The sequence below is a fragment of the Oncorhynchus masou genome, chromosome 28, assembly GCF_036934945.1.
Source record: "Oncorhynchus masou masou isolate Uvic2021 chromosome 28, UVic_Omas_1.1, whole genome shotgun sequence".
Lineage (NCBI taxonomy): Eukaryota > Metazoa > Chordata > Actinopteri > Salmoniformes > Salmonidae > Oncorhynchus > Oncorhynchus masou.
The window spans coordinates 82,852,946-82,877,540 of NC_088239.1; the positions used below are offsets into that span (position 1 = coordinate 82,852,946).

General features: G+C 42.6%; 1 protein-coding gene across 1 annotated transcript in view; it reads right to left on the reverse strand.

Annotated features, from left to right (window-relative positions):
* Positions 1–4,980: 4,980 nt before the first annotated feature.
* LOC135518415 (E3 ubiquitin-protein ligase rnf213-alpha-like) overlaps positions 4,981–24,595 on the reverse strand; it is a 106,365-nt gene continuing 86,750 nt past the window's right edge. The window contains 11 exon segments of the mRNA XM_064943587.1: positions 4,981–6,648; positions 8,220–8,398; positions 9,184–9,273; positions 16,638–16,835; positions 17,549–17,626; positions 17,953–18,154; positions 18,782–18,962; positions 19,679–19,762; positions 21,506–21,638; positions 22,629–22,880; positions 24,476–24,564. Of these exon segments, the coding sequence (XP_064799659.1) occupies positions 6,495–6,648; positions 8,220–8,398; positions 9,184–9,273; positions 16,638–16,835; positions 17,549–17,626; positions 17,953–18,154; positions 18,782–18,962; positions 19,679–19,762; positions 21,506–21,638; positions 22,629–22,880; positions 24,476–24,564 (1,640 nt within the window). The 3' untranslated portion in view covers positions 4,981–6,494.

Here is a 24,595-nt window from a genome sequence, read left to right on the forward strand (position 1 = left end):
ACATAGCAGAATGTATACACAGGTAAAAGGTAAAAGGTGAGAGTATATTACATAGCAGAATGTATACACAGGTAAAAGGGAGAGTATATTACATAGCAGAATGTATACACAGGTAAAAGGGAGAGTATATTACATAGCAGAATGTATACACAGGTAAAAGGGAGAGTATATTACATAGCAGAATGTATACACAGGTAAAAGGTGAGAGTATATTACATAGCAGAATGTATACACAGGTAAAAGGGGAGAGTATATTACATAGCAGAATGTATACACAGGTAAAAGGTGAGAGTATATTACATAGCAGAATGTATACACAGGTAAAAGGGGAGAGTATATTACATAGCAGAATGTATACACAGGTAAAAGGGGAGAGTATATTACATAGCAGAATGTATACACAGGTAAAAGGGGAGAGTATATTACATAGCAGAATGTATACACAGGTAAAAGGGAGAGTATATTACATAGCAGAATGTATACACAGGTAAAAGGGGAGAGTATATTACATAGCAGAATGTATACACAGGTAAAAGGGGAGAGTATATTACATAGCAGAATGTATACACAGGTAAAAGGGAGAGTATATTACATAGCAGAATGTATACACAGGTAAAAGGTGAGAGTATATTACATAGCAGCATGTATACACAGGTAAAAGGGGAGAGTATATTACATAGCAGAATGTATACACAGGTAAAAAGGGGAGAGTATATTACATAGCAGAATGTATACACAGGTAAAATGAGGTATATTACATAGCAGAATGTATACACAGGTAAAAGGGGAGAGTATATTACATAGCAGAATGTATACACAGGTAAAAGGTGAGAGTATATTACATAGCAGAATGTATACACAGGTAAAGAGTATATTACATAGCAGAATGTATACACAGTATATATTACATAGCAGAATGTATACACAGGTAAAAGGGGAGAGTATATTACATAGCAGAATGTATACACAGGTAAAAGGGAGAGTATATTACATAGCAGAATGTATACACAGGTAAAAGGGAATTAGAGTATATTACATAGCAGAATGTATACACAGGTAAAAAGGAGAGTATATTACATAGCAGAATGTATACACAGGTAAAAAAATATATTACATAGCAGAATGTATACACAGGTAAAAGTATATTACATAGCAGAATGTATACACAGGTAAAAGGAGAGTATATTACATTTGTATACACAGGTAAAAGGGGAGAGTATATTACATAGCAGAATGTATACACAGGTAAAAGGGGTATATTACATAGCAGAATGTATACACAGGTAAAAGTATATTACATAGCACGTGATTATTACATAGCAGAATGTATACACAGGTAAAAGGTGGTAGAGTATATTACATAGCAGAATGTATACACAGGTAAAAGGTGGAGAGTATATTACATAGCAGAATGTATACACAGGTAAAAATGAGAGTATATTACATAGCAGAATGTATACACAGGTAAAACGTGAAGGGAGAGTATATTACATAGCAGAATGTATACACAGGTAAACTATGGGAGAGTATATTACATAGCAGAATGTATACACAGTATATTACATAGCAGAATGTAGACACAGGTAAACAGGGGAGAGTATATTACATAGCAGAATGTATACACAGGTAAAACATGAGTATATTACATAGCAGAATGTATACACAGGTAAAAGGGGGAGAGTATATTACATAGCAGAATGTATACACAGGTAAAAGAGTATATTACATAGCAGAATGTATACACAGGTAAAAGGGGAGAGTATATTACATAGCAGAATGTATACACAGGTAAAATCAGAGTATATTACATAGCAGAATGTATACACAGGTAAAAGGGAGAGTATATTACATAGCAGAATGTATACACAGGTAAAAATAATCAGAGTATATTACATAGCAGAATGTATACACAGGTAAAATAAGAGTATATTACATAGCAGAATGTATACACAGGTAAAATCAGAGTATATTACATAGCAGAATGTATACACAGGTAAAAGGTGAGAGTATATTACATAGCAGAATGTATACACAGGTAAAAGGGGAGAGTATATTACATGCAGAATGTATACATTAAAAGGGGAGAGTATATTACATAGCAGAATGTATACACAGGTAAAAGGGGAGAGTATATTACATAGCAGAATGTATACACAGGTAAAAGGGGAGGGCAGAATGTATATTAAAAGGGGAGAGTATAGCAGAATGTATACACAGGTAAAAGGGGAGAGTATATTACATAGCAGAATGTATACACAGGTAAAAGGGGAGAGTATATTACATAGCAGAATGTATACACAGGTAAAGGGGAGAGTATATTACATAGCAGAATGTATACACAGGTAAAAGGGGAGAGTATATTACATAGCAGAATGTAGACACAGGTAAAAGGGGAGAGTATATTACATAGCAGAATGTATACACAGGTAAAAGGGGAGAGTATATTACATAGCAGAATGTATACACAGGTAAAAGGGGAGAGTATATTACATAGCAGAATGTATACACAGGTAATATATTACATAGCATGTATACACAGGTAAAAGGGGAGAGTATATTACATAGCAGAATGTATACACAGGTAAAAAGGGGAGAGTATATTACATAGCAGAATGTATACACAGGTAAAAGGGAGAGTATATTACATAGCAGAATGTATACACAGGTAAAAGGGGAGAGTATATTACATAGCAGAATGTATACACAGGTAAAAGGGGAGAGTATATTACATAGCAGAATGTATACACAGGTAAAAGGGGAGAGTATATTACATAGCAGAATGTATACACAGGTAAAAGGTGAGAGTATATTACATAGCAGAATGTATACACAGGTAAAAGGGGAGAGTATATTACATAGCAGAATGTATACACAGGTAAAAGGGGAGAGTATATTACATAGCAGAATGTAGACACAGGTAAAAGGTGAGAGTATATTACATAGCAGAATGTATACACAGGTAAAAGGAGAGAGTATATTACATAGCAGAATGTATACACAGGTAAAAGGGGAGAGTATATTACATAGCAGAATGTATAAAAGGGGAGAGTATATTACATAGCAGCATGTAACACAGGTAAAAGGGAGAGTATATTACATAGCAGAATGTATACACAGGTAAAAGGGGAGAGTATTTACATAGCAGAATGTAGACACAGGTAAAAGGGAGAGTATATTACATAGAATGTATACACAGGTAAAAGGTGAGAGTATATTACATAGCAGAATGTATACACAGGTAAAAATGGAGAGTATATTACATAGCAGAATGTATACACAGGTAAAAGGTGAGAGTATATTACATAGCAGAATGTATACACAGGTAAAAGGGGAGAGTATATTACATAGCAGAATGTATACACAGGTAAAAGGGGAGAGTATATTACATAGCAGAATGTATACACAGGTAAAAGGGGAGAGTATATTACATAGCAGAATGTCAGGAACATTGACAGTTGTGGGCTTTCATTATTAACTATTCGTCCATCAATCAAATTTTAAAAAGTCCTACAAGAAAGAACCCAGTTACAAAACTCACGTGAACTTTGAATAAAAAAAAAAAAAAAAGTTTGGCCAAATATGCTGTTTAATGAAAGGCCAATTGCACATTATATACCACTTTGAAACTGAACCCTCAATTAAGCAATAATGCATGAGGGGGTGTGGTATGCAGAAGCAATATTTTTCAGTTTTTGATTTGTTAAAAAAGCATGAGGGTGTCCCACTTGTTGTTGATTCTTCACAAAAAAATACAGTATATCTTTATGTTTGAAGCCTGAAATGTGGCAAAAGGTCGCAAAGTTCAAGGGGACGAATACTTTTGCAAGGCACTATAGGGCTACGGGCTAAGTTCAAACATAGACATACTGTATAGAAAGAAAATATGATTTTAATACTGTATTAGCCAGACTTAGTCAACGGACTGGATAATTACAGTACCTTTCCCATTGTAAAGGATATGGTCATAATGAACATGGTCCTGAAATCTGGATTTACAACCAAATTGTATGCTGGGATAATTAAGCAATAAGGCACAATATACCACAACAAATAGCTATACCACAAACCCCGCTGTGGTATATTGGCCATATAAGTACAAACCCCAAGGTACCTTATTGCTGTTATAAATTGGTTACCAACTTAATTAGAGCAGTAAAAATTAAATGTTTTGTCATACCCGTGGTATATGGTCTGATATACCACGGCTGTCAGCCAATCAGCATTCAGGGCTTGAACCACCCAGTTTATAGTATGTATTAGGACAGTGAAGCTAATCTTTTGTATTGTTGCTATCAACTATGGAGTGATGATGGCCGATGGTGTTCATGGGTCGCTGGGCCCAATGCTGTGTTCACGTGCTAGTCAGACCTAGGAGACTGACATTTCCGTCACGGAAGCATGTGGTAGAAACATGAGCTCAGAGTTCCCCCACTTGAAAGTACCAGAATCAGCCAATAGGAAGCACAACACAAATAAATGATGTTCATTTTAACTCAGAGGTTTAGAGTTTCCGATAGCACGTGAATTTGTGATGGAGTGATATATTCCCCCCCCCCCCCCAAAAAAAACCACACAAACACTCGATAGCACAATGATTTTGTTTCAGTCATTGTTTTAATAAGTACAATTACATTTTGCACAAACCAATTTGCCCAACTGCAATATAAAATAACTTCAAATTATCAAAATGACAATTTCCCATACTTCAAGTCTAGACTCGGGCCTAGATTTAATAAGATCTACATTAAACTGCATAGCATATCATCTAGATTTAATCAGATCTACATTAAACTGCATAGCATATCATCTAGATTTAATCAGATCTACATTAAACTGCATGGCATATCATCTAGATTTAATCAGATCTACATTAAACTGCATAGCATATCATCTAGATTTAATCAGATCTACATTAAACTGCATAGCATATCATCTAGATTTAATCAGATCTGGCATATCATCTAAATCAGATCTGCATAGCATATCATCTAGATTTAATCAGATCTACATTAAACTGCATAGCATATCATCCAGATTTAATCAGATCTACATTAAACTGCATAGCATATCATCTCGATTTAATCAGATCTACATTAAACTGCATAGCATATCATCTAGATTTAATCAGATCTACATTAAACTGCATAGCATATCATCCAGATTTAATCAGATCTACATTAAACTGCATAGCATATCATCTCGATTTAATCAGATCTACATTAAACTGCATAGCATATCATCTAGATTTAATTAGATCTACATTAAACTGCATAGCATATCATCTAGATTTAATCAGATCTACATTAAACTGCATAGCATATCATCTCGATTTAATCAGATCTACATTAAACTGCATAGCATATCATTGCGATGTCGGAGGTGTAACTGGTATATGTTTTGTTGCTGACATTTTACCATAGTAAGTTAGAGGACTCTAAATGGATAACCCTTTTCAGCATTGATATTTAAGGCTTCCACAATTTTAAAATAGTAAACTGGAATGACACACATTATTTCATTTAAGACTTCAGCACTGGTGTGGCCAGTACATCACCAATATGTGTGTGTTTTATATATATATATATATATATATATATATATATATATATATATATATATAAATATATATATATATATATATATTAAACACAAAAGAAGAAGAAAATTCACTACTTCAAAATTGGAGACAACAGAATGGACAGTGCCATTGAGGCTACAGACACTACAATGGCACAAATACAAAGATGAGTCCTCTAACTCTAATGCATTTTCCTTACTACATATTATCACAACTCTTCACTGACAATGTTCCCCGATTCTTGTGTTTAATTGACTTATTACACATTTAAAAGCTAGCGATTCATCAGAAACTGATGACGACAAGTAGGCCTAACCAACCTACATTGAATTGAAGTTTAAAGTAAATCTAATAAAAGTAATTATTCCCCCATTTAAAAAAATATATATAAAACAAAAACATGCAAAAAGGCCTGGAATGCCATCATCTGGTCCTCCATTGACAGAACCTTGACATAACTAGTCTCAGCATTTTGGAGGCATGAAGAAAAGTGAGTACGAGTGGCAGATAGCTGTAAATATATGCACATAACTCTGGCTCGCGAAACCAACTTATGGCGAAACGAAATTCACTTATTCAACTTCACTTTGCTATTGCTCTTATCTGTTGCTAGTAACTTTTTCTTTTTCTTTCAGCATTTAAAAAAAAATGCTTTATAGGATAGAGGAGAGACAGTGGGAAAGATACTGTAATACAGAGAGTTTTTGCTGAAATACCATTGGGCCGGATGGGAACCCACGCTGCAGTGGTTATGCGTTCTGGAGGTAGCCGTTTAGCCCGCTAGGAGACAGTAGCAGTAACCTTCCTTCACCAATGACAAGGGGGCTCCAGTTATGTTTACATTTGCGGTTTGCCACATGTCGTTTTTTTTTCCCATTGCATAATTAAATCAATGCTCAAGTGTGTGAGGTTAGAGCTACCTCTGACTTCTCTCCCGTTTCAATGCCACCGCGAACTTCCAGGCTTCGATGTACTGAGACAGGTCGATCTCTTCAGGGAAGAACTCCTCAACGTCAGGTGGGATATCCAGGTTCTTACGCTCCATGTATGCCACAAGTGTGTCTTTCAGACTAGAAGAGAAAGGCAATACAATGGCACACGTGAGGTTCACAGAACGAGTTGAATGATTTTCACGGGTTGAGATGGACATTTGGTGGTATTCAAACAAATAAGCAACTTTCAGTCTGAAAAAAAGTATGCAGGGATAGAAGTACACCACAAAAAGTATGCAGGGATAGAAGTACACCACAAAAAGTATGCAGGGATAGAAGTACACCACAAAAAAGTATGCAGGGATAGAAGTACACCACAAACAAGTATGCAGGGATAGAAGTACACCACAAACAAGTATGCAGGGATAGAAGTACACCACAAAAAGTATGCAGGGATAGTATATGCAGGGATAGAAGTACACCACAAAAAGTATGCAGGGATAGAAGTACACCACAAAAAGTATGCAGGGATAGAAGTACACCACAAAAAGTATGCAGGGATAGAAGTACACCACAAAAAAGTATGCAGGGATAGAAGTACACCACAAAAAGTATGCAGGGATAGAAGTACACCACAAAAAAGTATGCAGGGATAGAAGTACACCACAAAAAGTATGCAGGGATAGAAGTACACCACAAAAAGTATGCAGGGATAGAAGTACACCACAAAAAGTATGCAGGGATAGAAGTACACCACAAAAAGTATGCTTTGAAGGGATAGAAGTACACCACAAAAAGTATGCTTTGAGGGATAGAAGTACACCACAAAAAGTATGCAGGGATAGAAGTACACCACAAAAAGTATGCAGGGATAGAAGTACACCACAAAAAGTATGCAGGGATAGAAGTACACCACAAAAAGTATGCTTTGAAGGGATAGAAGTACACCACAAAAAGTATGCAGGGATAGAAGTACACCACAAAACGTATGCAGGGATAGAAGTACACCACAAAAAGTATGCAGGGATAGAAGTACACCACAAAAAGTATGCAGGGATAGAAGTACACCACAAAAAGTATGCAGGGATAGAAGTACACCACAAAAAAAGTATGCTTTGAAGGGATAGAAGTACACCACAAAGGTACTGCAAAGTTCCGGGAAACATCAGGGAAGATCATCAATGATCTGTGAAGAAAACAAGTTCACCATTGCACTTAATCAATCCCCCCCCCCCTCCCCCAAGTCATACTGTGCAAATGTTTCCGCGTGGACGTCGTTTCAAGAGGGTTAAATGCTACACATGAAAAAATGGAATGTTCAGCATTCTATACAATGGCAAGGACAACCACTCCACGTTGCTTGTTGGGCATTTACTAGTGTGTGTGTGTGTGGTGTGTGTGTGTGTGTGTGTGTGTGTGTGTGCGGTGTGTGTGTGCGGTGTGTGTGTGTGTGTGTGTGTGTGTGGTGTGTGTGTGCGCGGTGTGTGTGTGTGTGTGTGTGGTGTGTGTGTGTGTGTGTGTGTGGTGTGTGTGTGTGTGTGTGTGTGTGTGTGTGTGTGTGTGTGCTGTGTGTGTGTGTGGTGTGTGTGTGTGTGGTGTGTGTGTGTGTGTGTGTGTGTGTGGTGTGTGTGTGTGTGGTGTGTGTGGTGTGTGTGTGTGTGTGTGTGTGTGTGTGTGTGGTGTGTCCTGCAGGCTGTGTGTAGCCTTACCCCCAGTCAGGCCTGTAGGTGTCAGATGCGCGGGGACCCTTCAGGACCAGGGTCAGGAACTCGTGCATCTCCAGCAGGATGGAATCAGCACTGCTTTTATTAAAGAACCCAGTGAGCAGTCTGTGCTCTTCCTCTCCCAGGGCCTTCCTGTACTCTTCTGAGATCCCTTCAAATGGGTCCTTACGACAGGTAGGGCAAGAGAGAGAGAGGGAGTCAACCACTATGGAGTTACATTTATGATATGTCCACACTGCGTCTTCCAATTTGTGTGCTGAAAAGCCAAGCGCAGCAACAACAAGATATATTCTTGCACTGCGTTAGTAAGTCAGCGTTTCCCTGCTGCCCTCTTACTCTCAGCTCAATACCATTATAGACACAAGCACACATTGGATCAATGCACTCTTGGGCTTATAATGTGGAAGCACCTTTAGGCACTTAACATTGCCCTCTTATAGTTTAAGTGCCCAGCGGGTTAGGGGTTAATCTCGTTCACAGCGCCTCAGAAAGGGACTTGAATGGAACCTATGGCAGAAGAGCGGGAAAAAATTCCCACTGGAATTTCATTGGCTGATCTCTCTCAGTCCATCACCATCTATAGCATGACCCTCAAGACCTCCAAAGCACGAGCAGTGCAAGTGATTTAGGCTGAACAAAGAAGTGAGTTCGGAAAAAATCGGGAAAGTATGTGTAAGTTCATTTGTGAAACTAGTTTTTACATATAAACTTTTATATGCCCAAATTTGGGCTTCCCAAAAATATGGTCGCTATGATAGAACATGTATTGTTGTTGCTGATTTTCACATCTCATCTCATACAGCTGTAGCAGGCTTGCTCTCTCCCCCACCCTCAATTTTAACCCATGCCCAGCGCCCAGACTACCGCATTTGAGGCCCCGTGGCACATTTGACCATATTAAAACATCCAAGAGGCTCCCTAGCCAGCAATAGGTGAGAAGGTGTCTTACCCTCTTGAGCCACAGCATGTTTTCTGATTTGAGTGATGTCAGGAGCTGCCACAGGGCCAAACAGTGCTTCAGATAGTATCTGCCCAGGGCCTGAGGACAATAGAAGAAGACCTGAGGTTAGCCATGCTTCAGATAGTATCTGCCCAGGGCCTGAGGACAATAGAAGAAGACCTGAGGTTAGCCATGCTTCAGATAGTATCTGCCCAGGGCCTGAGGACAACACCTGAGGTTAGCCATGCTTCAGATAGTACCTGCCCAGGGCCTGAGGACAACACCTGAGGTTAGCCATGCTTCAGATAGTATCTGCCCAGGGCCTGAGGACAACACCTGAGGTTAGCCATGCTTCAGATAGTACCTGCCCAGGGACTGAGGACAATAGACAACACCTGAGGTTAGCCATGCTTCAGATAGTACCTGCCCAGGGCCTGAGGACAACACCTGAAGTTAGCCATGCTTCAGATAGTATCTGCCCAGGGCCTGAGGACAATAGACCTGAGGTTAGCCATGCTTCAAATAGTATCTGCCCAGGGACTGAGGACAACACCTGAGGTTAGCCATGCTTCAGATAGTATCCTGCCCAGGGCCTGAGGACAACACCTGAAGTTAGCCATGCTTCAGATAGTATCTGCCCAGGGACTGAGGACAATAGAAGAAGACCTGAGGTTAGCCATGCTTCAAATAGTATCTGCCCAGGGACTGAGGACAATAGAAGAAGACCTGAAGTTAGCCATGCTTCAGATAGTATCTGCCCAGGGCCTGAGGACAACACCTGAAGTTAGCCATGCTTCAGATAGTATCTGCCCAGGGCCTGAGGACAACACCTGAGGTTAGCCTTTTCTTACACACAAACTACCCCTGCTTTAAATGACTAAGCACTTGTGTATGAATTAACTGGATAGGTGCACAGAAATATGACAATAATTCCCTCTGGCCTATCAGAAGGCTATAACTATCCATTGCTTATACCTATCCAATCAGATCTATAATAAGTGCCTAGTGGTCAAATTTCGATTGAGCAAATCTTTTATGTAAACATGACATAAATTGGTAACAAGTTGACTCTCAGTGGTCTCGTGGCTCAGACTACCCTTGGCTCCCTTGGCTCAGACTACACCCTGGCTCAGACTACACCCTGCTGACTACTCAGACTACACCCCTGCTGGCTCAGACTACACCCCTGCTGGCTCAGACTACACCCCTGCTGGCTCAGACTACACCCCTGCTGGCTCAGACTGACTCAGACTACACCCCTGCTGGCTCAGACTACACCCCTGCTGGCTCAGACTACACCCCTGGCTCAGACTACACCCCTGGCTCAGACTACACCCCTGGCTCCAGACTACACCCCTGACTCCAGACTACACCCCTGGCTCAGACTACACCCCTGGCTCAGACTACACCCCTGACTCAGACTACACCCTTGACTCAGACTACACCCCTGCTGACTCAGACTACACCCTGACTCAGACTACACCCCTGACTCAGACTACACCCCTGCTGACTCAGACTACACCCTTTTATGCTCAGACTACACCCCTTGGCTCAGACTACACCCCTGGCTCAGACTACACCCCTGCTGGCTCAGACTACACCCCTGGACTCAGACTACACCCCTGCTGGCTCAGACTACACCCAGATCAGACTACACCCTTGCATGCTCAGACCACCCCACGCTCCAGACTACACCCCTGCTGGCTCTCAGACTACACCCCTGGCTCAGACTACACCCCTGCTGACCTTAATTTTCAGACTACACCCCTGCTGACTCAGACTACACCCCTGCTGGCTCCAGACTACACCCCTGGCTCAGACTACACCCCTGGCTCAGACTACACCCCTGGCTCCAGACTCAGGTAGACTACACCCCTGGCTCAGACTACACCCTGGCTCCAGACTACACCCCTGCTCAGACTACACCCCTGCTGACTCAGACTACACCCCTGACTCAGACTACACCCCTGCTGGCTCAGACTACACCCCTGTGCTGACTCAGACTACACCCCTGGCTCAGACTACACCCCTGCTGACTCAGACTACACCCCTGCTCAGACTACACCCTGGCTCAGACTACACCCCTGGCTCAGACTACACCCCTGACTCAGACTACACCCCTGCTGACTCAGACTACACCCCTGCTCCAGACTCACCCCTGACTACACCCCTGCTGACTCAGACTACACCCCTGCTGGCTCAGACTACACCCCTGGCTGGCTCAGACTACACCCCTGCTGGCTCAGACTACACCCCTGCTGGCTCAGACTACACCCTTGGCTCAGACTACACCCTGCTGGCTCAGACTACACCCTGGCTCCAGACTACACCCCTGGCTCCAGACTACACCCCTGGGCTCAGACTACACCCTGGCTCAGACTACACCCCTGGGCTCAGACTACACCCCTGGCTCCAGACTGGCTCAGACTACACCCCTGCTGACTCAGACTACACCCCTGACTACACCCCTGCTGACTCAGACTACACCCCTGCTCAGACTACACCCCTGACTCAGACTACACCCCTGCTGACTCAGACTACACCCTTGGCTCAGACTACACCCCTGGCTCAGACTACACCCCTGCTGGCTCAGACTACACCCCTACTCACCCCTGACTGACCCCTGCTGACTCAGACTACACCCTTGGCTCAGACTACACCCCTTGGCTCAGACTACACCCCTGGCTCAGACTACACCCCTGTGTGCTCAGACTACAGACTCAGACTACACCCCTCAGACTCACCCCTGCTGGCTCTACACCCTTGGCTCAGACTACACCCCTGGCTCAGACTACACCCCTGGCTCCAGACTACACCCCTGGCTCAGACTACACCCTTGGTCAGACTCACCCCTGAGACTACACCCCTGGCTCAGACTACACCCTTGGTTCAGACTCACCCCTGGCTCCTTTAGACTACACCCCTGACTCCAGACTACACCCCTGGCTCAGATTACACCCTTGGTTCAGACTACACCCCTGAGACTACACCCCTGCTGACTCAGACTACACCCCTGCTGACTCAGACTACACCCCTGACTACACCCCTGCTGACTCAGACTACACCCCTGCTGACTCAGACTACACCCCTGCTGACTCAGACTACACCCCTGCTGACTCAGACTACACCCCTGACTCAGACTACACCCCTGACTCAGACTACACCCCTGGCTCAGATTACACCCTTGGTTCAGACTACACCCCTGGTTCAGACTACACCCCTGGCTCAGATTACACCCTTGGTTCAGACTACACCCCTGGCTCAGATTACACCCTTGGTTCAGACTACACCCCTGGCTCAGACTACACCCCTGACTCAGACTACACCCCTGCTGTTTGTTGGAGAAAGGCATGTATTGAAGGATGTTGTTTGTATCGTTTTGAGATGTGGACCTCACCCTTTTATGATAAAATGTTTATGATTCCATAAATGTGTTGTTTCACGAAGAGATTGCCTTTTGCGTACCGTTGATATTTTAAGTAGAAAATGTGAATTAATATTGAATTAAAAGCCTGTTATATTAAACGATGTGCTTTTCAATACGAAACAGATGAAACATTTACAAATCTGCATTTTCCACATGTCCCTCGTCATTTTATCCACGTAACTCCATTATTATAAAGTCCGGGTTATTTTTGTTGCTTTGACAAAGTCATGTCTGAAGATTATTTATGTATTTGATTTCAGTGATTCATTTACATCTGTAACTCATTGTAATATGGTGGAAACTAATTTAATTTTAGAATTTTTATTTCAAAAGAAACTTTTGAAACGAGATGAAAACATCAACTCTGTTACTTGATTTTGGCATTTTATTATCGATACTTACTACTACATTCATACATTTTTAAAAATTTAACCTCTAAAATGAGAAAATATAATTTTTTTAAAATTAAGTTTAACGTGTTGTTTATTTTCAAAATTTTATTTCACCTTTATTTAACCAGGTAGGCCAGTTGAGAACAAGTTCTCATTTACAACTGCGACCTCTGGCCCAGATAAAGCAAAGTGGCGCGACACAAACAACAACACAGAGTTACACATGAAATAAACAAAACACACAGTCAATAATACAGTAGAAAAAGTATATATACAGTGTGTGCAAATGAGGTAGGATAAGGGAGGTAAGGAGGTTTATGACAGAAAGTTAAATAAGATGATTCAGCAGATCCAAAGCGTGCATACATTTTACAATTACGTGATAAATGTTTTTTTTTTTAAACAAAATTACACTACCCAAAAGGCCCTCTATTGGTGGAATGACCCAAACATGGCAGATTATAATGTACAGTATATCACCAATCGCCCTGTCTGCATTTAGAATGCACAGGAGATGTAACAAACAATGTATTTGGTATTGTTCCACAAATGTAACTTTATCTTTTATGTTGTCGTCTTATCTGCTATGTTGTTTTCTCATGTCTCTCTTTATGTCGTGTCTCTTTGTGTCGTGTTGTGGTGTCTCTATGTGGTGTCTCTTTGTGTCGTGTTGTGGTGTCTCTCTTTGTGTCGTGTTGTGGTGTCTCTCTTTATGTCGTGTTGTGGTGTCTCTCTTTATGTCGTGTTGTGGTGTCTCTCTTTATGTCTGTTGTGGTGTCTCTCTTTATGTAGTGTAGTGGTGTCTCTCTTTATGTAGTGTTGTGGTGTCTCTCTTTATGTAGTGTTGTGGTGTCTCTCTTTATGTAGTGTTGTGGTGTCTCTCTTTATGTAGTGTTGTGGTGTCTCTCTTTATGTAGTGTTGTGGTGTCTCTCTTTATGTAGTGGTGTGGTGTCTCTCTTTATGTCGTGTTGTGGTGTCTCTCTCTATGTCGTGTTGTGGTGTCTCTCTCTATGTCGTGTTGTGGTGTCTCTCTCTATGTCGTGTTGTGGTGTCTCTCTCTATGTCGTGTTGTGGTGTCTCTCTTTATGTCGTGTTGTGGTGTCTCTCTTTATGTCGTGTTGTGGTGTCTCTCTTTATGTAGTGTCGTGGTGTCTCTATGTCGTGTTGTGGTGTCTCTATGTCGTGTTGTGGTGTCTCTATGTCGTGTTGTGGTGTCTCTATGTAGTGTTGTGGTGTCTCTCTCTATGTAGTGTTGTGGTGTCTCTCTCTATGTAGTGTTGTGGTGTCTCTCTCTATGTAGTGTTGTGGTGTCTCTCTTTATGTAGTGTTGTGGTGTCTCTCTTTATGTCGTGTTGTGGTGTCTCTCTCTATGTCGTGTTGTGGTATCTCTCTTTATGTAGTGTTGTGGTGTCTCTCTTTATGTAGTGTTGTGGTGTCTTAGGTCTCTCTTTATGTAGTGTTGTGTTGTCTCTCTTTATGTAGTGTTGTGGTGTCTCTCTTTATGTAGTGTTGTGTTGTCTCTCTTTATGTCTCTAGTGTTGTGGTGTCTCTCTTTATGTAGTATTGTGGTGTCTCTATGTCGTGTTGTGGTGTCTCTCTTTATGTAGTGTTGTGGTGTCTCTCTTTATGTCGTGTTGTGGTGTCTCAATGTCGTGTTGTGGTGTCTCAATGTCGTGTTGTGGTGTCTCAATGTTGTGTTGTGGTGTCTCTCTCTATGTCGTGTTGTGGTGTCTCTCTCTATGTCGTTTTGCGGTGTCTCTCTATGTCGTGTCGTGGTGTCTCTCTTTATGACGTGTCGTGGTGTCTCTCTTTATGTCGTGTCGTGGTGTCTCTCTTTATGTCGTGTCGTGGTGTCTCTATGTCGTGTCGTGGTGTCTCTATGTCGTGTCGTGGTGTCTCTATGTAGTGTTGTGGTGTCTCTCTCTATGTAGTGTTGTGGTGTCTCTCTTTATGTCGTGTTGTGGTGTCTCTCTCTATGTCGTGTTGTGGTGTCTCTCTATATGTCGTGTTGTGGTGTCTCTCGTTGTGTCGTGTTGTGGTGTCTCTCGTTGTGTCGTGTTGTGGTGTCTCTCGTTGTGTCGTGTCGTGGTGTCTCTCGTTGTGTCGTGTCGTGGTGTCTCTATGTCGTGTCGTGGTGTCTCTATGTCGTGTCGTGGTGTTTCTATGTCGTGTCGTGGTGTCTCTATGTCGTGTCGTGGTGTCTCTATGTCGTGTCGTGGTGTCTCTATGTCGTGTCGTGGTGTCTCTATGTCGTGTTGTGGTGTCTCTATGTCGTGTCGTGGTGTCTCTATGTCGTGTCGTGGTGTCTCTATGTCGTGTCGTGGTGTCTCTATGTCGTGTCGTGGTGTCTCTATGTCGTGTTGTGGTCTCTCTATGTCGTGTTGTGGTCTCTCTATGTCGTGTTGTGGTGTCTATATGTCGTGTTGTGGTGTCTATATGTCGTGTTGTGGTGTCTCTCTCTATGTAGTGTTGTGGTGTCTCTATGTAGTGTTGTGATGTTTCTATGTAGTGTTGTGGTGTCTCTATGTAGTTTTGTGGTGTCTCTCTCTATGTAGTGTTGTGGTGTCTCTCTCTATGTAGTGTTGTGGTGTCTCTCTCTATGTAGTGTTGTGGTGTCTCTCTCTATGTAGTGTTGTGGTGTCTCTCTCTATGTAGTGTTGTGGTGTCTCTCTCTATGTAGTGTTGTGGTGTCTCTCTCTATGTCGTTTTGTGGTGTCTCTATGTCGTGTTGTGGTGTCTCTCGTTGTGTCGTGTTGTGGTGTCTCTATGTCGTGTTGTGGTGTCTCTCTATGTCGTGTTGTGGTGTCTCTCTATGTCGTGTTGTGGTGTCTCTATGTCGTGTTGTGGTGTCTCTATGTCGTGTTGTGGTGTCTCTATGTCGTGTTGTGGTGTCTCTCTCTATGTAGTGTTGTGGTGTCTCTCTCTATGTAGTGTTGTGGTGTCTCTCTCTATGTAGTGTTGTGGTGTCTCTCTCTATGTAGTGTTGTGGTGTCTCTCTCTATGTCGTGTTGTGGTGTCTCTCGTTGTGTCGTGTTGTGGTGTCTCTCGTTGTGTCGTGTTGTGGTGTCTCTATGTCGTGTTGTGGTGTCTCTCTATGTTGTGTTGTGGTCTCTCGTTGTGTCGTGTTGTGGTGTCTCTATGTCGTGTTGTGGTGTCTCTATGTCGTGTTGTGGTGTCTCTATGTCGTGTTGTGGTGTCTCTATGTCGTGTCGTGCTGTGGTGTCTCTCGTTGTGATGTCTCTCGTTGTGATGTCTCTCGTTGTGATGTCTCTCGTTGTGATGTCTCTCGTTGTGATGTCTCTCGTTGTGATGTGTGTTTTGTCCTATATTATTTAACATTTTTAAATGTTTTTATCCCAGCCCCCGTCCCCGCAGGAGGCCTTTTTGCCTTCTGGTAGGCCGTCATTGTAAATAAGAATATGTTCTTAACTGACTTGCTTAGTTAAATAAAAAATAAAAATCTTACCTCATTGATTTAAATTCACTGGCTACTTTTATAATAAAGGGACAGACTTGTGTTTGGACTGTGAAATGAGCAGAGCGGCAATCTATGCGTGCACACGAAATCCCGTTTATTACAGACTAAATGTAACGCGTGCCCTAGCTATTATGAGACGAGACGTGTTAAAGTCACAAGGCTGACCGTTAGGATGTGTGGGGCCGTTTGATCTCTCATCTGCAGCACCTCCTCCAGGTAGCTGCCCAGCTGCATGTGGGGTTCTCCCCCGGTCATAGCCAGGAACCCCAGGGCCACCTCTACGGTGGAGAGGGCCTCACACACCTCATTGTACGACTTCAGCTCCCCAACTAGTGTCGACAGGGCCCGCGAGGGCAGAGGCACCTAGAGACACACAGAAGAGAGACGTCAAAACCCCTATCTCCAAAGTAGAGGGGTCAAAACCCCTATCTCCAAAGTAGAGGGGTCAAAACCCCTATCTCCAAAGGTCAACCCCCTATCTCCAAAGGTCAACCCCCTATCTCCAAAGGTCAACCCCCTATCTCCAAAGTAGAGAGGACAAAGCCCCTATCTCCAAAGTAGAGAGGACAAAGCCCCTATCTCCAAAGTAGAGAGGACAAAGCCCTATCTCCAAAGTAGAGAGGACAAAGCCCTATCTCCAAAGTAGAGAGGACAAAGCCCTATCTCCAAAGTAGAGAGGACAAAGCCCCTATCTCCAAAGTAGAGAGGACAAAGCCCTATCTCCAAAGTAGAGAGGACAAAGCCCAAGCTCTTTCCCAGTGTTCTTAGATCTGAAAGAACTACACAGAATGTGGCAGTGGGCCCAAATCCAATATTATAATAATATTATATAATAATAATATAATATATAATAATATTATAATAATAATATCTCCATATTACTGAAGTCTATCTGGTTCCTTCCGATCTGCAGAAAATGTCATTAAAAAGGTAAAGAAAGCCTCATCTGGTTCATGCCTCGTTAAATAAAGTTTAAATTAATAAAATCCTCTGAAAATGGTGACTCATCATTTGTGAATGTTTTGGGAAGAAGACACGGCTAACTTATCGTTTTTATAGATTTTAACGTGACTTACTTGTTCAATCTTTCCTCTCATGTCCTTCAGAATAATTTCATGAATTCGATCATGTCTGTTCACCAGTGTTGGGATTCCCTGTAGAAACCAATAACGGACATCGTGAATAGCTGATAAAAGTAAATATTTATAGCATCAAGGTTGGGCTGAATTCCATTTGAAATGTCAAATAATGCTAACTGTGTCTATTTAAAAAATAACTGTACTTTAAAAAAATGTATGAATTGAATTGACACCAACGCTGGTGGTCATATGGTCATTTAACGTTCCTTCTATCCAAACCGACTTACAGTTAAACATACAGTATATTCTGTCAGTATACCTTGTCCATTCAGGAATCAAACCCTGAATGACACTAGTGTTGGATGCGCCATGCTCCTACCAACTGAGCGATTGGCACTCACATTGAGGGTGATGATGGGTCTGCCCTGCAAGAAGCGGGAGAGGATCTGCTGCTGGATGTTGGACAGGTCGTACTCGTGCAGCGTCTCCTTGTCTTGCTTCATGCTGTACTGACAGTTGGACAGGATCAGAGGCAGCAGGTCCCTCTCCAGATCATACTGGATCACATGCAGGTCCGTTAGGTCCGCCGGGCTCACTTTAAAGCTGGGGAAAGAAAAATGAAGACAACAAAATGGCCTGAAACGATAGGGCTGCGGTATCAACAGTTTCTGCTTCCGTCTCAATGTGCTGTTTTCTCTCTATATATTTCCCTCACTCAAATGCAACACTAGGATATTGCAACAAAGGACTAGGATATTTCAAAACAGATATTCCTTGGCATAATGCCAGGATGTGTACTAGGATATTTCACAACAGATATTCCTTGGCATAATGCCAGGATGTGTACTAGGACCACATTAGGGGTAGCAAGGCAAGCAGCGGGATGATTTATGTCGAAGCGGATGGTTGGGGGAATGGAACATATTTATAATAATTAGTGCACTCCAACTTCACCACCACTATGTCCAATAATAGAATGCATTTCAGTAAAATAATTTCAGACCTTGATTACATTGAGACACGGTCCATGTCTCTTTTTTTTGTGGGATTTACTTGGGAACAGATTTCATAAATGAAACTAATTCTTAACTGAATTCCTGGTGATTTTAGTCTTTTTGTACCTAAAAACAAAACTTTTTTTTTTTAACAAAAAACTTGAGAAAAAAAAGAAAAAGAATCACGCATGTTGCTGACCCCTATTTCACACCAAATTAGTAAACATGCATCCACCTAGTCTCCTCTCCAAGGTGCTTGTCCACACAGTAGACCAGCTCGTTCTGCAGGGTGATGAGGTAGCTGACCAGGGCTGTGGAGCAGAGACCAGGACCTTGACGCCGTGGCAACAGGACCTGGAAGTCACTGGTCATGTCCAGATCCTTCCGGCAGAACTCAACAGGGATCTTAATCTCTCCTACAGAACCAAACAAACACATTGTTTCTGATGTGTTTCTGATGTGCTTGGGGTGGCAGTGTAGCCTAGTGGTTAGAGCATTGGTTAGAGTTCAAATCCCCGAGCTGACAAGGTACAAAATCTGTCGTTCTGCCCCTGAACAGGCAGTTAACCCACTGTTCCTAGGCCGTCATTGAAAATAAGAATTTGTTCTTAACTGACTTGCCTAGTTAAATAAAGGTAAAATAAAAAAACAAAAAAAAAATGTCATGGGAACACGATTAGGCTTTAACTCATTATAGCAGAGCCAGGGGGGGGGGGGTTATCATTGAATTATTGAGATATTTAGGAGAGTTGGAAGTGGGAATATTTCACATGCTTGGGTTCACTAGGAAGTTGTGCCCTGGGATCTCTTGAATGCCCAACACACGCTTACTTTTAAGGTTGCCGTTGTTTGACAAAAGCGTTAACAAATATGTACTGAAAATGCATGTGCGCGAGTAATTATATATCAAATCAAATGTTATTTGTCGCATGCGCCGAATACAACAGGTGAAATGCTTCCTTTACAAACCAACAATGCAGTTTTCAGAAAGTATCTACTAAAATAAACTGAAGTTAAAAATAACTAATAATTAAAGAGCAACAATGAAATAACAGTAGCGAGGCTGTATACAGGGGTTACCAGATCACTATTAGACCCCACATGGTATATGATGCGTTGTCTGTGCTATTACCGTTGGTCGCCAGCGAGCCCCTAAGCTGATTCCATGTTGTCAGGAAGGTGTTGATCCGTTTCTCATGCCAGGCTCTCAGCGGAACTGTGGAAAGATGGACAAAGATGAAAACCAATGACAAACTTTGGCCTCTATTTAATCCGCGGTGCCGAAGATCTGCTCTAGTAGCGTGATTAACAATTAAAGGCAATGTTCCCGTGGTCACGGAGACTGCATTCACTGTAAACTGGCATATGACCTTCAAATTGTAGCGCAGATCTTCCGCGATACGGATTGAATGCAGCCTCCAATTCCTTTAGGACACGTTTTACGGAATGCTTACAGAATAGTTGGTAAGCCTGGCTTACTTAAACGTTCACGTAGATTTTTAAATAATGCACATAGGATATTTACAAAGGAAGATGAGTCATTCGTAAACATCTAAAGTTAAGATTGGTCTCAATGCCACTAATTCAGTGGTTCCCAGTCCTGGTCCTTGGGACCCTAGTGGTTTTGGTTTAGTCCTTGCACTAACACAACTCGCATCAAGCCTTTGACAAGTTGAATCAGGTTGTGGGAGGGCAAAACCAAAAAAGGTGCATCCCTTTGGGTCCCAAGGACTAGGACTGGGAAACACTGCATCAATCAGAAGATACAGCACACTCATTCCAGTCATGGAGGGCAGTCTGTTAGTTTATGTTATTTCCTTTCAATTAGTGTCCAATTAAGAGCCAGACAACCAGGTGAGGTTGTCCAATTAAGGGCCAGACAACCAGCTGACGTTGTCCAATTAAGACCCCAGACAACCAGGTGAGGTTGTCCAATTAAGACCCCAGACAACCAGGTGAGGTTGTCCAATTAAGACCCAGACAACCAGGTGAGGTTGTCCAATTAAGACCCCAGACAACCAGGTGAGGTTGTCCAATTAAGACCCCAGACAACCAGGTGAGGTTGTCCAATTAAGACCCCAGACAACCAGGTGAGGTTGTCCAATTAAGACCCCAGACAACCAGGTGAGGTTGTCCAATTAAGACCCCAGACAACCAGGTGAGGTTGTCCAATTAAGACCCCAGACAACCAGGTGAGGTTGTCCAATTAAGACCCCAGACAACCAGGTGAGGTTGTCCAATCAAGACCCCAGACAACCAGGTGAGGTTGTCCAATTAAGACCCCAGACAACCAGGTGAGGTTGTCCAATTAAGACCCCAGACAACCAGGTGAGGTTGTCCAATTAAGACCCCAGACAACCAGGTGAGGTTGTCCAATTAAGACCCCAGACAACCAGGTGAGGTTGTCCAATTAAGACCCCAGACAACCAGGTGAGGTTGTCCAATTAAGACCCCAGACAACCAGGTGAGGTTGTCCAATTAAGACCCCAGACAACCAGGTGAGGTTGTCCAATTAAGACCCCAGACAACCAGGTGAGGTTGTCCAATTAAGACCCCAGACAACCAGGTGAGGTTGTCCAATTAAGACCCCAGACAACCAGGTGAGGTTGTCCAATTAAGACCCCAGACAACCAGGTGAGGTTGTCCAATTAAGACCCCAGACAACCAGGTGAGGTTGTCCAATTAAGACCCCAGACAACCAGGTGAGGTTGTCCAATTAAGACCCCAGACAACCAGGTGAGGTTGTCCAATTAAGACCCCAGACAACCAGGTGAGGTTGTCCAATTAAGAGCCAGACAACCAGGTGAGGTTGTCCAATTAAGACCCAGACAACGAGATGAGGGGAGTTCCTAACTCATCAGTGACCTTCATTGATCAATCAAGTACAAGCGAGAAGTGAAAGCCCGCGGACACTCGGTCGGTCCTCCATAGAATGAGTTTGACACCTGTGTTATAGTACCTGATTCCTGTCTCTGGAGGAATTTGGCAATGGTGCCGTGGGACAGGTCAGTCACATTCCGACACGTCTTCACCAGATTTCTCTGTAGTTCCAGGATGTCAGTGATGAACTTCAGCAACCGCAGCTCTGCCTCCTGCAAACCAATCACAGGGTTCAGTAAAATATCTGCTGACAGACTGCAACCAATCACAGCGTTCAGTAAAATATCTGCTGACAGACTGCAACCAATCACAGCGTTCAGTAAAATATCTGCTGACAGACTGCAACCAATCACAGGGTTCAGTAAAATATCTGCTGACAGACTGCAACCAATCACAGGGTTCAGTAAAATATCTGCTGACAGACTGCAACCAATCACAGGGTTCAGTAAAATATCTGCTGACAGACTGCAACCAATCACAGGGTTCAGTAAAATATCTGCTGACAGACTGCAACCAATCACAGGGTTCAGTAAAATATCTGCTGACAGACTGCAACCAATCACAGGGTTCAGTAAAATATCTGCTGACAGACTGCAACCAATCACAGGGTTCAGTAAAATATCTGCTGACAGACTGCAACCAATCACAGGGTTCAGTAAAATATCTGCTGACAGACTGCAACCAATCACAGGGTTCAGTAAAATATCTGCTGACAGACTGCAACCAATCACAGGGTTCAGTAAAATATCTGCTGACAGACTGCAACCAATCACAAGGCATAGAACTACTGACAGGGAAAACCGTATAAGGCCTATACATGCTGAGCAGCTCAGGTTCTGATTGAAAAGAAAGTCAGAGCCCAACAATGCAAATGAGTTCACATTTAACACGGCAGGCTTTTCATCTGTCATCACCGAGCAAGCTTTTCCTTACTTCATTGTTCATTTGCTCTCAATGACATAATATAGCCGGGCCTCCCGAGTGATGCAGCAGTCCAAGGCACTGCAGCAGTCCAAGACCCGGGTTCTGTCCGGGCTGTATCACAACCCGGCCGTGATCGGGAGTCCCCCAGGGCGGCGCACAATTGGCTCAGTGTCGTCCGAGGTAGAGGAGGATTTGGCCGGGGTAGGCCCGTCATTGTGAATAATAATTTGTTTTTAACTGACTTGGCTAGTTAAATAAAGGTGAAATAAACCTCTTACCTTGTGCAGGAACCTCCAGAGTACTGGCAGGGTGTTTTCTCCGTCATTCTGCTCCACAATGCGGGTGAGGCTGAGCAGGGACACCCTCTCCCTGCAGTTCCACACCGCTGAGCTGTGGATCTGGGAGTTGTGGGGCAGCGAGGTCAGGAACAGGCGTGGCTCCGGAGACAACACCCTCATGATAGGGTTGGAGGACAACCTTGAGTCATCCCTGATGAAGGCATTCACCTCCTGCAGCCACCGATCCAGGTCCTGGAGACGTGATAGGAGGAGACAGCCAGCGGGGTAATTAAACCACCTGTCTCCTATGTACATCTAGCAGGGTTGGGCTCAATTCAGAATTGAGAATTCAGAATGCCTCATTAATTAAAATGTAATTATTGTATTGAAGTAGTCAACAGGATACAGAATTGCAATTCGAATTTTAATTAAAATGAAATATAATTGAATTCAGGGAAATTGAAATGCCTGTTCTATTCTATATTAGGTGTTATCAATACAAATATACATTGTACATAAAAACACCAAACACGTCATTCATACATGCATATGAAATATTGTTGAAACAATTGATTTTCAGGACCAACTTAATGGAATATAATAATTTAGAATGCATACAGGTTTTGTTTTCCTTCATTTATTTTAACCACTTAAATTTTTGTTCAATATGGGGAAAATACAACATTTCCCAGACTGCATTAGTTTAACCCACAACTTGACCCTTTGGCTTCTTTTTGAAGGCCTAACAAATGTGATCTATAAACTGATTATACAAAACATTAAGAACACCTGATTTTTCCATGACAGACTGACCAGGTGAAAGCTATGATCCCTTATTGATGTCACTTGTTAAATCCACTTCAAATCAGTGTAGATGAAGGGAAGGAGACGGGTTAAAGAAGGATTGTTAAGCCTTGAGACAATCGAAACATGGATGGTGTGTGAGTGCCATTCAGAGGGTGAATAGGCAAGACAAAATATTTAAGTGCCTTTTGAACGGGGTATGGTGTTAGGTAGCCAGGTGCACCGGTTTGAGTGTGCCAAGAACTGCAATGCTGCTGGGTATTTCACGCTCAACAGTCACCCGTTTATAAAAAAATGGTCCACCACCCAAAAGACATCCAGCCAACTTGACACAACTGTGGGAAGCATTGGAGTCAACATCCTTGTGGAATGCTTTCAATATCTTGTAGAGTCGATGTCCCAACAAATTGAGAGGCAAAAGGGAGGGGGTGGTGCAACTCATTTTGAATTGGTGCCGTGGGACAGGTCAGTCACATTCCGACACGTCTTCGACCAGATTTCTCTGTAGTTCCAGGATGTCAGTGATGAACTTCACCAACCACAGAAAATCTTTTCTCAAATTCTAATACTGCATCAGCTGGGGTGTGGTCGATTTTCAATTTGAATTCCAACTCGTGAGTTGAATGGGAGTCAATTACAAAACTCTGAATTCTGGGCACAACCCTGACTTCTGGGTAATTCTGTCAAACCTTTAAAATCAATATGGAAAACAAGGCAGAGCTACAATCATTATCGCTTATACCAACCCAATCCTGCAATTAGAACTGGGAAGCCTAGTGGTTAGAGCTGTTGGACTAGCAACCGGAAGGTTGTGAGTTCAAACCCCCGAGCTGACAAGGTACAAATCTGTCGTTCTGCCCCTGAACAGGCAGTTAACCCACTGTTCCCAGGCCGTCATTGAAAATAAGAATTTGTTCTTAACTTAACTGACTTGCCTGGTTAAATAAAGGTAAAATTAAAAATAAAAAAATATATGAATTTAAAAAACACATCTGTTCTAGACGGTCGGCTTATAAAAAGGCAGTAAAACTAGTGATTTTTACCTTCAGCTGAGGGGAGATTATTTCATTACCAACTGTCATCTCCCAGTTGTTTCTGGCCTCTTTGGTAGAGAGATGATTATCAGCACACCCTGAGGAGAGAAGTATAAACTGTACATAATC